The sequence below is a fragment of the Schistocerca americana genome, chromosome 2 (genome assembly GCF_021461395.2).
Source record: "Schistocerca americana isolate TAMUIC-IGC-003095 chromosome 2, iqSchAmer2.1, whole genome shotgun sequence".
Taxonomy (NCBI): Eukaryota; Metazoa; Arthropoda; class Insecta; order Orthoptera; family Acrididae; genus Schistocerca; species Schistocerca americana.
In genome coordinates, this window is record NC_060120.1 from 1021793744 (window position 1) to 1021808205 (window position 14462).

Genomic DNA, 14462 nt, shown 5'->3' on the forward strand with positions numbered 1-14462 from the left:
CAGTTTTTTTGATAGAAGTAGGAACTACTGGACCTATTTGTGCATTATGTCACATTTATCTAAGACCATCCAAACTAAAGGCCAGATAATAAATAAAATGATATGTTAATATGTGTGCTTAAAAGGCTAAAGTGCGATATGATATACCCTCCATCCTCTTGTCTGAAAGCCTGAGTGAGGTGACAGTCTAATCTGGAATGTAACCCAAGGTTTTGGCTAGATTTGAAGGTGACTTCAGTTGCAGGTTGGTGGAGCCAACAATTGTGGATGTGAAATAAAGGCCAATGATGACAGATTGATCTGTAGTGTATCCTGATCTCTTAAGTTCATGTGCCCTATTTAACGCACTTTGCAATATTTATAACAATCTTAAAGCAGTTGGATAAATTCAGGGTATTACGCTTAGTCACTTTTCTGAACATTTTAACAGGACAAGGCTACTCTCAGGAGCCAGTGTAGTGATGTTGATAGTTTTCACTAAAAGGAAGACTGATTCATGAGGAAGGCTTGTATATATAATTTCTGAGTGCTACACTAAACAAGTTGTCTGGCCGTAAGCACTTAGTGGTACCTGTGCACAGGCAGGGAAGTCAATAGCTTCACAAACACTGAAACTGACATAGCAGCTCCTCAGTTTGCTACTGTCATGCCCCTCTCCAAAATGTTGTATCCTGCCTACTCATCAAACCTGGAGTGCGTAGGAAACCTGCTTTCTCGGATCGCTAGACAACAATTCAAGCAAATTGTATTAATGAATTTTATTTACAGAAAATAAATGACAGTTCTTAACTTTGAAAAACACAGGTGCGTCACAAGCAGAGGGTGACAGACAAACAAGGAGTATAGACAATGCTACTTAGAAGAAGCGAAATGACTAGTCGTGTTACTATTATTGAATTCTCTGCTGTAGAACTCGCAGAACTGGCCATGACCAGATGGCGCGGCGCTTACGGTCTCTTCGCATAGAGGACGCTGCCGTTGTGTTGTCATCCAGGAGAGGGGTCAGTCAGGGTGCAATTGGCTAATGTCTTCTTCACAGCCAGCTCTGCTCTAACATTCCTGACTGGCGTGCCGGTGCTTGACTTAATGCCGGAACAGAGAATTCGTCATTTTGAGTGAGATTTGTTGTGCTAAAGTGTCAGGAAATGTCATGCTGACAGCTAAACATAGTGCCAAATTCCAAGAAGCTTTATGGGGTAGTAAGAAAGTGTCAGTTTTTTGACACATATTGTGTGTACCTATATCACACACACACACACACACACACACACACACACACACACACACACACACACACACACACACACACACACACAATGAAAATGCAAGGTGAGGGTGTTTCTGTGCATAACTTTTGCCACTTTATAAAGTAGTTTCACACCTTTCATGTTTTCCTACATTTTACATCATTTTCTTAAAATTCGTTGAAAAGTGGAGAAGTAGGGCTTTGCTGTACTTGCTTAACACAGATGTTGCTGGCGTGCCATGCTCATGTTTCCATCAAAAGATATTAGATCCATGTTTCGTGCTCTGTACCAAGATTAAAACTGACATTCAGATATAATTACTATTAAATGTGTTACTTATCAAAATAAAATAGATGTAGATGATGATACTGTGAAATCTAGAAGTAATACCCATAATTATCATATATTAGTGCTAGTTGTTGTTAGTTTTCTTTACCGAAGTAGCCAGTAGTGGTTGCTTCTACCAGTTAGTGCAGTTCTTGACTCGTTCCAGATCCCTGAAGACTCTTGTTAATGATAGGATTGGTGGAGCAGGATGTGTGAATGAATGAACTGTAACTTATACATGAACTTGTGTCACAAAAATAAGAAATTGAAAAATAAAGTGTCAACAAGCTAAGGGTGCTACTTGGTACCGTAATAATTGCAAAGGTTAGCTAGTGTGGAAGCAGATAAATTATTTGGCAGGCAGCTTGTAATTTCCGCTGTTAGGGCAGTACTTAGCAATGGGAGCAACATATAGAGAATATGAAAAATAATTTTACTTACCTTTTCAGCACCTGTGTGTTCATTACTCTTACATATAGTATTTCACCTCTGTACCAGCTAACTTCCCCGTGGAGATGGTTTCTAAAACTTCGTACCTCCCATATTAAAAAATAGAGCTCTTACACATACACTTCTTGAAGATTATGTAGTTTTCCTGTGTTACATTGATTTGTGATACTCTGCTGAATGTCTGCTGTATTTGAAGTACTTTCTTTGCAGCTGTTCCCATGAAGAGATCTAACACACAATTCCTCTTCCTTAATATGATGTTTTGGTTTGTATTATTGATCACACTATTTGAAGTCCAGTTGTTCTTTTGCAAGTGGATACCAATAGAACAACTCTTTATTTTTGAACTGTACAAAATCAAGAGGGATCTTCTTGGAAACCCTATAGATGTATCCTTTGTGATCAAAAGTGCTTGCCACTTCGAAAAGGTCTACTTCTGTGTGTTAATAGCGTCTCCAAATTCATGAAGCCTAAAACTCAGCTTGAGTACTGTCTTCTTAGAATGCTTTCTGAGGTTTATAATCAACATGACACTGTGCATCATTCACATGTACAGGCAGAAATGTGATTTTTCTCATCAGACCACACATTTACATTCCTCTGCTCATGAACAAGACTTTTTAGTGTGCATTTACTTTACTCTACTTTTCTTAAAACCGTTCTAAGTGTTGGTTTGAAAATAGGTGAGAAAATACCGGTGTAGACATTGTAGAGCATGTATCTAAATCAAAGTGACTTTCATTCATAAATGGGACACATGCTAGTGTTCCTGTCTGTTATTATTTACTATCTGTAATTGTGACTAGAATTTCCTTGCAGAGGATCAATTGTCTTAAAATTTTCGTGGGTGACACTGTTGTTTACCATCTAATAAAGCCAGCAGAAGATCAAATGAGTCACAAAATGATTTAGACAAGATATTTGCTACCTGGGTAAAGAGATATTAGAAATCACATGGAAAGATTTAGGTGTTCATTTTTCCCACATGCTATTAGAGAGTGTAACTACTGATGGAAAAGAGTGTATTTGTAATCTAGAAGGGTATTGAGGGTGAGGGGAGGAGCCTACATTAAAACTGCTGCCTCTGTCTCATTCCCCTGTTTCCACCAGCGGCAAGCAGTTAAGTGAACAACAGTCAGGAACATTTATTTCCACCAGTGACAAGAAATAATGCAAACACCAATAAAGGACATCTAACGTCCCTCCTCCTTATCCTCAGTACCCTATCAGCTTACGATAACTGCCTCTTTTGCCAGTATATAAGAACTAATGTTTTTCTCATTCAACAGTTGGCAAAAAACACCCGAGAAAGGTCATTTGCAACAGTGCCCGAAACGTCTGAGAATTTTACACATTGACAATGCAGTCACTTACCCTCAAGAATTTTATTGACTGTAGATGGAAGAAGTTTTATTTATTGGTATCCAACTCAAATTAAAAACAGGGCTGATTCTTAGAAAACGTGCAGTACCAATCAGCGTCATTTATGTACTGTCATTTCAGCCATTGCTACCAACCACATTACCGAAAGTTTCTTACAGTTAGTATGTCATACATATGGCTTCAAAAAGTCTCGTAGCTTTTAAGGAAACATAGTCAAGCCAAAGTATTGGACCTGTATTTGGGAAGAGTAGGACTTGAATCCTCATCAGCCTGTAGCGGTTCTGCCTGCATAAATTATTCATTTTGTTTTGATTGTCCTTGGTGTCAACGTACTGCATCGCTGCACTGGCTGAAAAATGGGTTGTGAATTTTGACACTGACTACTGCAAATAATGTAGCAGACAGGTGCACAGTTGTGTTTCACAGTAATTTAATTTCAGTGTTCACAGCCCCCTAATAATAAACAGTTATATGGGCAGTGCACTATTGTTTAACTTACGATAAGCCTCATTAATAGTGTACAAGTGAACCTCCATATACTGCTGCAGTAGTTCACTATTGAACATCTGCCAGCAGTAAAAACCTAACCACAAAGTTCACAGTTCTTGAAGAATAGAAAGGTATGTATGGAGCAGACACTGTCATTGTTTTAACACATGGCCTAATTGTGTAACACTTAGTTCACAATTAACTTGAAGCATTGTTGTTCTAACCAACACAGGTTCCTCGTCTGAAACTCGGCCGTGGACTGACCGTCTCGTAACCAAATATTGGGCCCTATATATCATCACATTAATAGGCCGTGAAACTACACATTGAAGTTAAATTTACAGAAATTGCAATTAAAACTTAATATAATGAATTAACTGAATGCATTGGAAAAATTCTGTCTTTTTAACAGTTTCTTCTACTACAAGGGTTAGCCTGAATTATTTGCTTAAATGATGAAATTAACATACACCGTTACGTAAACAATACATTTGACAAAACTGTTAATTACTTTGGAATTAATGAAGGGCTGGCTTTGCTAACATGTTTTTGAATAGAGCCAAATAGATACTTTAAGATTACTAGTATTTGTTCCTCCAAATGTTTATAATTAGTACAGAATTTATATTTGGTGACTTACCGAACAAAAGCGCTGGCAGGTCGATAGACACACAAACAAACACAAACATACACACAAAATTCAAGCTTTCGCAACAAACTGTTGCCTCATCAGGAAAGAGGGAAGGAGAGGGGAAGACGAAAGGAAGTGGGTTTTAAGGGAGAGGGTAAGGAGTCATTCCAATCCCGGGAGCGGAAAGACTTACCTTAGGGGGAAAAAAGGACAGGTATACACTCGCACACACGCACATATCCATCCACACATGGATATGTGCGTGTGTGCGAGTGTATACCTGTCCTTTTTTCCCCCTAAGGTAAGTCTTTCCGCTCCCGGGATTGGAATGACTCCTTACCCTCTCCCTTAAAACCCACTTCCTTTCGTCTTCCCCTCTCCTTCCCTCTTTCCTGATGAGGCAACAGTTTGTTGCGAAAGCTTGAATTTTGTGTGTATGTTTGTGTTTGTTTGTGTGTCTATCGACCTGCCAGCGCTTTTGTTCGGTAAGTCACCTCATCTTTGTTTTTATATATAATTTTTCCCACGTGGAATATTTCCTTCCATTATATAGAATTTATATTTGTTTATATGTCAACAATAGAATTTAAGTTACGAAGCAATTTCTGATTTCACCCTATAATGAAAGATACTAACTAGGAATAGTCAAAATAAATTAGAAAAATCAATTACATACATAAAACTAAGCACAAAATTAGATCTGGTGTTATATTCTTTAAAACTGAGGGTCATTCTTTCTCTATTATGAGAATACATTGTAGGGAAGCAGCCTACTCACGCCTTATAAAATTCACATCAGTCTTTCCATTGTGCGCCAGCCAGTCCGCTGTAACTAGTTTTGATGTCATAAATGTTGCCCAATACTTTAAAAATCAAGTAAATAACCTGAAACATTTCTAGCATGTCAGGAGTAATACTAAATCAATATGTGTTGAATATCAGTTCAGTAACTCTAACCATTTTCGAAATTTGGACGTTTTTCTGTAAAAATCATTGGCGCAACAGAACGGAGCTAGAAACTTAAAAATTTATATTTACATTCCTTTTGCATAATAATTTAGTAGAAATAGTATTCTGGATCTCACAAATTAAAATTTTATTTGAAATTCATGATTTTCTGGTTTTTATCTTAAAAATTAAGGAAACAAGATAGGTTAAGTAGGCGAATCAATAAAGCTAGGATGTTTAAATTTAAGTGGAAGGGAGATCCGCTATAATAATAAAGATGTGAGAAGTTTCAACTGAATAACTATAAAACTATAGTGATAGCGTATCTCCAAAGGGCAAGTTCAGAGCTCGTCTACTGCGTGTAGTGTAATTAAATTAATTATCTCGCCCAAAATATTTGACTTAGCCACGTCAGACTTTCATAATGATTACTTACCTGTGTGCTGATTGCACATTTAAATTGAGAGCTTCATCGGCCATCAGCAAAGGAAGCAATGATTTATTCGATAACTTAAAATGGTGCATTACTAGCCCAGCGGCTAGTCGGGACAGCAGATTTGATCAGGCTTTCCCTTAGTCGTCCGCACTGCGGCTTTATATGTAAGAACGCTGCGCGAGAGAAGAAGGCCCCAGTTCTCTCCAGACGCTGATTAGCGCATCACCTGTGCCGGGAGTTGCGTCGCGTCGGTATCGTTGATATAAACAGCCTCGGATGCAGTAATAAGTTACTCGGGATATGCGTAACCATGAAATCGTTTTCAAGTGAAGTGTTAATTTTGGGATGACGTTAATGATCTATCTTTAGTTTGCGTATGTCATATTTTCACGTGCCGCCGCAGGGCAGACAGTCTACCATTATTAGCGCGGCGTTTGATGAACATTATCATCAAATTATGGCGAGCATTTACTTAAACATTTAATTTGAACAGTTGTAGTGGCATCAGCACATTAGACTCTGAATTGCTCTGGTAGTTGGATTGTGTGGATTCTTTTTGGTCTGTGACTTTCAGAATATAGTGAACATTTTAGAGAGAATGGTTTTTGATTATGAATCCCAGACAATCTCCTAATTCCTCAGAGCTGTAAGCTGTAGCTATAAATGTATTTCTCAGATGAAGTGGGCACTAGGAATCCTAATTACAGGCTTCGCATTTTGCTAATCACTTTCTGGTTGCCAATATTGTAGTTAGAGAGCCAGTGTTGAGAACGGCAAACAGCATAAATACAAAACATTTATTCAATTATTCCACCCGCCGCCCCACAACATATTATTTTTACATATGTTAAGGGTAATTAGTTAAAATTAAAAAAAAAAAAAGGCAAATTGAAGTAGGCTGATAGCAAAACAAGAGGGGAAGTAAAATTAGCCCAGCTTGCTTCGTCACAAGCCCATCAATTTACCAGAAATCTCTCAAAGAGAATAATAACATAGCTCATCTAACAAAGCGATTGCTACCCCCCCCCCCCCCCCCCCCCCACCTTCCCCCTCCAGCATCCTGTTTTCCATCTATTCTTCTTGATCTGTTGTTATCTTTATGTCAGTGAGTTGTTAAGATTTATCAAACTTGCCTTTTTTCTGAGATTTTTTGAAAAATGAAGGGAAAAATGAAGTGGGGAATACCATTCACCACAAAGGAAGTTTCTGCTAAATGTAAAGTTACTGTGTACTGCCAACCCCCCACCCCCCCCACCCCACCCCTTCTCCTCATGCTGTTATTGCGGTCTCTTTCCTCCATCTGAAATGAAAATCCAATAGAAGGTAATCCATTTTTCATTGATGAGAGTTGGGTAGTATTACACAAGTTGTTAGAATCTTTTAATTTTACTGCATTTTGAAGAACTTTTTTTTAATTATATTGTTAGATTAAGGTAACTTAACTGTTTTAAGAATTGCTTTTCAGAAGCTGATGATGCGTTTCATTGGTCACCCATTATTCTGAGGATTATTGTGTAGTATGAAACTGTTAGTAATACATGTTACTTTGACAAACAAACAAAAAGAAATGAAAATTCAAAGGGTTGGAGTTTGTTTGGTTGTAAATGTTTAGTGTACAAAGATGTTCCTTTTTCGTGTATGAAAACCTGTGTATTTAGTATTGTGTACCTCTTTTGTCATTGGTAGGCCTAACTGCAAGTGCTCCTCTACCTTAGCTAGTTTGTACAACATTTAATGTAAATTGTTTTCCAGGTTGGAACATATGTGCAGAAGTTTTTCCTATCTGAACTTTCTGGAAATGTGATTGATCTATGCCCAGTGGGTGCTTTAACATCAAAGCCATACTCCTTCACTGCTCGACCTTGGGAAACAAGGAAAACTGAAAGTGTTGATGTTCTGGATGCTGTGGGAAGCAACATTGTGGTTACAACACGAACAGGCGAGGTCCTCAGGATACTTCCACGAGAAAATGAGGTAGGTTGAGGGAACGCATAGAATTATTTAGTAAGAATATCACAGTTTCATCATAACGAGGGACCTGAAAATGCAGCTTCTATTCTTAGAGTAAATAGCACCTATTTTTTGTCGAAATTGGCTTACCTTTTATTTATTTTTTGTTAAAGATGGTTAAATGTAAAAATTAAAACATTGCCACACTTCAGGCCTGAAGACAGAACCTTAGTGCTTTTAAATTGTTGTTACAAAAAATTCAAGATTGGAGGAAAAAATAATAATATAACCGATTAATAGTTTACCTTCTCCACTATTAGAGCTTTTTGACTGGAACGTTTGCGTTTGCAAAAGCTTCAACAGTTCTTTTCTGAATAATTTTTGCTTCTTTCCTTCTCATGGCTCTGTTTTAGTTTTCAACAAAAGATGGTTTCTGTTGACAAGCAGTAGCATTATTCCATCAGTGATTAGTGCTTCTGCGATTTATGGTGTTTCACATCATTATAGTGATATATTGTTAATTACAAAATCTGCCGAATATTGATTCCGAACTGGTAGCACATAAGCCCTGATTAGCATACAGCAAAGCCCTTTCATGGGCATTTGTAGCCATGCAATCCATACTTCGCCACACTGCAGATAGAACAGACAAGGTAAATTGAGTGGAAGTAGATCTGAAAAAAAAATTCTGTTTGCACATTGTGGGAAGTCTCTCAGCTTGGTCAAAATACATTGACTGGTTTTGTTTTACGGTTGCTCTAGTACGGATTGCAAGCACTATACAATGGCAGTTGGCCATGAGCATAGACAGATGACAACTTAGACCGTCTGTGGGAAGAGGACTGGTGCAAGAAAATAAGCCCTCGCCTTCTTGTAGGACTAGCATTCTATGTTTCTGTGCAATGATCATGGCTATAGGGATCTGTGCTGATGTTTGTGTGTGTGTGTGTGTGTGTGTGTGTGTGTGTGTGTGTGTGTGTGTCATAATAGAACTCTGTGATGGACCAGGATTAGTTTCTTCACTCACTCCAAACTAAGAAAACGAGCAACACACAGCAAAGCCGAGTGCACAAAGCACTCGGTATCCCACAACTACCTGCTGATGTTGGGAATGTTGTAAACAAGGTACATCAAGCACAGCCTCTAGTGATATCTTACACAACCATAGTTTAAAATATGCACCACTTAAACCTGTCATGTTAAAGTGTCTACATTTACCAACATTTGACTTCAGCTGGCACACAAACATACGTGTTTCCTTGTTGTAACAAGATGCTAGGTCCTACAGCTGCATCCTACATTGCTGCATGTGGCATATATATTATACAGGTATTCAACTGCCTACAATTGACCAGTGGCATGGGAGCAGAACTTACAGGCACAATGACACGGGTATATCATTGTGTTGACACATAGATGCCCTTTTTATTTTGCAAACACATTGTTGTGTACATTAGCTTCCCCAATTGGGCTTTGCCACGGGCTCTGTAGTACCAGTAAACAAAACTGGCTACATTTTTATATGAGGTGGAATCCAAAATTTTCAGGACTGGTGCTGCCATCTGGAAAGGAGGAGTAGTAGATATTTGCACCACTAGGTGGCGAGAGCTGCGTATCTGACGAGTCAGTGTGCGGAGTGGCATTCAGCTGGGAGGACGTGTTGCATGTCCACAGTGATTTCCGTAATACTCTGCGTTTGGTGTGTGGTTGAAGTGTGCACGGATCTTCATCAGAACACATCTGATGATCCAACCTCCTTATCACGGGTTATCACCGGCGATGAGAGCTGGATTTATGGTTATGACCCAGAGACAAAGCAACAATCGTCCCAGTGGAAGAGTCCGGGCTCTCAAAGACCCAAAAAAGCGAGACAGGTGAAGAGCATGATTATCAGTTCCTCTGGTACCAAGGGAATTGTGCACAAAGAATTTGTCCCACCCAACCAAACAGTGAATTGTCAAGGGAACTGGCTGCTGCATCACGACAACGCACCCTGTCACACATCCTTGCTTACCAGGACCTTTCTGGCAAAAAGCTACATCGCAGTCGTACCCCACCCAACGTACTTCCCAGATTTGGCACCTTGCGACATCATGCTATTCCCAAAACTGAAACTCAAGTTGAAGGGCCATCGGTTCGACACTCCGGAAGGGATTCAAGAAGCATTGCTGGTGGTGATAAACACCCTCAAAGAACAGGACTTCCAGAAAACATTTGACCAGTGGCAGAAGCAAGTGCTGGGTTCGATGTGTACGTGAGGATGGGAACTACTTCGAGGGTGATGGTGACCATTAGTCTAAAGGTAAGGCTGTCAACAGATGGCAGCACTAGTCCCAAAAATTTTGGATAGGCAGCAAAAATAAGACGATAAATAAATGTCTCGTAAGCAGAAAAATTGTCTCAAACTCTTACAGCAGTCAACATCTTGTACCTGAAGATAATGAAACAGACCACCTTTACTTCTGTTTATTATTGCTTCCCAGGAGTAGTATTTTGCTAATTTCTATAATGTGTGAGTAATCTTGCCACAGTGGTAACACCAGTTCCTGTCAGATCACCGAAGTTATGCGCTGTCGGGTTGGGCTAGCACTTGGATGGGTGACCATTCAGTCTGCCAAGAGGGGTGTACTCAGCCCTTGTGAGGCAAACTGAGGAGCTACTAGATTGAGAAGTAGCGGCTCCAGTCTCGGAAACTGGCATATGGCTGGGAGAGCGGTGTGCTGACCACATGCCCCTCCATATCTGCATCCAGGTGATGCCTATGGGCTGAGAATGACACGGTGGCCGATCAGTACCACTGGGCCTTCATGGAGAGTGAGTATTGAAGATAATGAACTGCCATTTCAACATAAACAAGATCTTAAATCTCAATTTATTAACATGTGTTCACAAAAAATTTATTGTCTGCTATGATTAGGAATGTGAAAAATTCACACTTTGGATAAATCCGGCAATAGGTGTAAATTCTCCCACATAATGCTAAAATGTGAAATTACCTGATAAATGCCGTTTCAAACCAAAATCCAGGCTACTATTTTATCTGAGATACTTTGAAATAGGTTTGTTTTCTGAGTATAAATATAAAAAAAATGTAACAAATCTTTAGGTACTGATTAAGGATTACAAATAAAACGACAAAAGTTTTCTGTGTATGGTACCACGTTATATTATAAAAAAGTGTTACTGGTGATATCACTGTTACAGTGGCCTTCTTCTGGGTCCACTAGTGTACTTTTGCTGTCAAGAGTCAATTAGATTTTCTTATGACTACTCACTGAGCGTGACATTATGTCATAATTAAATAAAAATGATGTAATTGGTCACATGAGGCAGAAGTAGTGGGAACTTTACTACAGTAGGCTATTGTGCTTGAGGGAGTGAAGATCTATTGTTATCTGTTGTTTCTTGCAATATGTACCATGAATGGTAGTCATCAGGTTTGAACTTCTGATTTCATCCTGCTGGACGCAGGTTGTGTGGCAGAAGTTGCTTGCTGCTAACACTTGTGTCTCATATTGTTAGTGTGGCCTGTTGTGCTGTGATGGCTGACAGCTATAGTGGGGCAGGCCCGAGTCCATCCCCTCTATTCGTGTTGCTGAGGTGTTTCGATATTTTGATGGCCTCTTGTGTTTAACGGTCCACTCATTAAATTTTATTTCCTTGCCACAGTCTTCCTGCAGATTTGTTGTACAGCCCAAATTGACAGTAGCACTTGTGCTCCCTTATGCACATTGCTACTTTCTGGCTGGTCTCACCAGTGTGTGTTTCTCCACACTCAGTTTCCACCTTATGCAGACTTAGTGTACAGAGCATCTATCTTGTGCATAGCACATCCTCGATCTTGTGGTTGTTGTAGAAGACAGGCTGGACTCAGGATAGCTACCAGTGCACTGTCTGTGTCTACCCTTTAATAGGATAACTCAAATAATGAAAACCCAGGATGGAATGTAACAGTGTTATGAAAAGGATAGTTAGTACTTACCATATAGCAGAGATGGTGAGTCACAGATAGGCACAATAAAAAGATGGTCAGAAAGTGAGCTTTTGGGCAACAAGGCCTTTATTAGGGAATGCTCACAGCCAGAAAGCTCACTGTGGTGCAAATGTGTGAAGCAATCACGCAACCATGTCACAGCACACTTAAGCTTCCTACAGTCAACTGAATGAGTTTGAAAGGGGTCAAATTATGGCCTTCAAAGTGGTGGGATAGTCCTTTCGGAGAATTGTCACACAAGTTAGATGTGCTGCATTAGTTGTGCAACAGTGCTGATATCAGTGGTCAGGTGAACATTTTCACACAAATAGAAGACATTCCGGACGTCCACGCAGCACAGATGCCTGCTAGGATCATTGTACTGTACGGGCAGTAGTGGCAGATCGTATGGCTAATACAGCACAGATAAGAGGCCTTGTGAGCCCAGATGTGTTAACATTAACTGTTGTGGACTAGTTATTAGTAGTGGGACCAAGGGCACTTGCACCTCTAGCCCATCTTCCACTCGAGCCACAACACTGACGAGCACAGGGGTGACTGGTGCTGTAAGATGATCACTTGGAAGATGGACTGATGCACTGTGGTTTTCAGCGATGAAAGCAGATTCTGCCTGCATACAAGTGATGGCCATTTGCGCATACGACATAGACTGGTGAGTGCTGTATCATTGAGTGCATTTGTCAGAGATGCTCTGGACCCTCATCAGGCCTTATGGTCTAGGGTGGGATAAGCTAAAACTCTTTCACCTTTCGTGTTTGTGAAGGGGATGCTAAGTAGCACTCGGGATGTGCAGAATGTTGTTGGACACATTCTTTTGCTGTGCTTGCAACAGGAAGGTGATGTGTTGTTCCAACAGGATAATGCTCATCCACAAACTGCCGGTAAAACTCAATGTGCTGTGCAAGATGTGTAGCAACTTACCTGGCCAGCATGATCTCCGGACTTGTCTCCAATCAAGTACATGGGGGAAACGATGGGACGGGAAGTGAGTTGTGCGATTCAATCAGCGAAAGACTCCTACAGAACTATGTGAACATGTTGAGCAGGTGTGGCATAACATAACCCTGGACAATATTTGCCATCTGTATGATCAACTGGATGTCAGAGCCAGTGCCAGCACCAGCACCTGCATTGCCGTCCGTGGAGGCTACACTACATACTAATATAGGTGTTTTAGCATGGGTCGATGCCTGGCAGCTCAGAACTGCCTGTGCCATTGATTTGTAAATGTAATCATTTTATGTACTCCATATGCACTGTTGCAACAATAAATCTTGAGTGAACTGGAAACCTCTAAAAGCCTGTACGAATTTTTTCTTCTGGCAGTGTGCATGTCGTTTTGTGCCAGTTTCAGGTATATGCTGTGCCCCAGTGTACCAGCCATTGTCCACACCTAGGAATGGAATTGCACCATTCTTCTCTGCTTCAAGCATGAACTAGATCTTTCCATACATTTTTTTCAAATATTTGTGAAACATGTAGCTTTGTCTCACTGTGGGACCTTATGCAGAATGTGTTGTCTATGTATCTGAACCAGCAGCGTGGGCGTACGGAGCAGAACGAAGTGTGGTGGCTTCAAAGGCCTTCATGAACGTGCTGGCTGCTAATGGGGATAGGGGAGAACTCATTTCCATACTGTCAACTTGCTTGTAGTATTCTCCTTGGCATTTGAAGTATGTTAATGGAAAACATAGGTCAACCAGGACACACATGCCCGGAGTGACATGCTCATGTAAGATATGAACAGTTTTGTCTACTGGCATGTTTGTTAGTAGTGACTTTACATCCAAGCTGACAATGATGTCCGTGGGTAAAATAGTTCATCCCTCTATGTATTCTGTAAAATGCTTAAAATTCTTCACATAAGAGTCTGTTTTGTGAACTAGAGGTCTTAATTTGCGGACTAATTACTTTGCCAAAATGTTCATAGGTGGGGTGATCCCAATCACAGTCGGCCTTAAAAGATGGTCTTTCTTGTGTATTTTTGGCACTTCTAGGTGGTAGTGGGATTCCTGAAATGAGTCCCTTGGCTGTGTCAGCATTAATTCTTGCATCTTTAAGGAGTGCAACTTTTGAATACGTTGGCTGTAGGGTCCACCTGTAGTTCATTGTAAATAGCATTGCATTATGTCATAATTAAAAAAAGTTGATGTAATTGGTTACCTGAGGTGGAAGAAGTGGGAAACTTTATTGTAATATGTTACTGTGGTGGAGGGAGTTGGGATCTGCAGTTGTCTATCGCTTCTTGCAATGTGTGCCATGATTGGCAGTCATCAGTAGATGAAGTGTGGACTCTTGCTTTCTTCCTCCTGGACACATGCTGCATGGCAGCAGTGACTAGACAATAATGCTAATGTCTCATGTTGTTAGTGCAGCCTGTTGGGGTCTGATGACTGACAGCCAGGATGGGGCAAGCCTGAGTCCTTTCTCTCTATTCATGTCATTCGGGTATTTTAACAATTTGATGGCCTCTGTGATCCTGAATTCCACGATTTCTGGATGCTTGGCATGTGCGCAGGTTTCGTTAATTTTTTTGTTTCCTTTCCACAGTCTTAATGGTGTTTGACCACTGCAGATTTGTTCTGCTGCCCAAGTTGAATGCAGTGC

At 40.2% G+C, this 14462-nt stretch overlaps 1 protein-coding gene across 1 annotated transcript in view; it reads left to right on the forward strand.

Annotated features, from left to right (window-relative positions):
• Window positions 1-14462, forward strand: part of LOC124596395 (NADH-ubiquinone oxidoreductase 75 kDa subunit, mitochondrial) — a 95689-nt gene that overhangs the window by 40144 nt on the left and 41083 nt on the right. The window contains exon 6 of the mRNA XM_047135520.1: window positions 7664-7885. Coding sequence (XP_046991476.1) covers window positions 7664-7885 — 222 coding nt within the window. The remainder of the gene's footprint in view (window positions 1-7663; window positions 7886-14462) is intronic.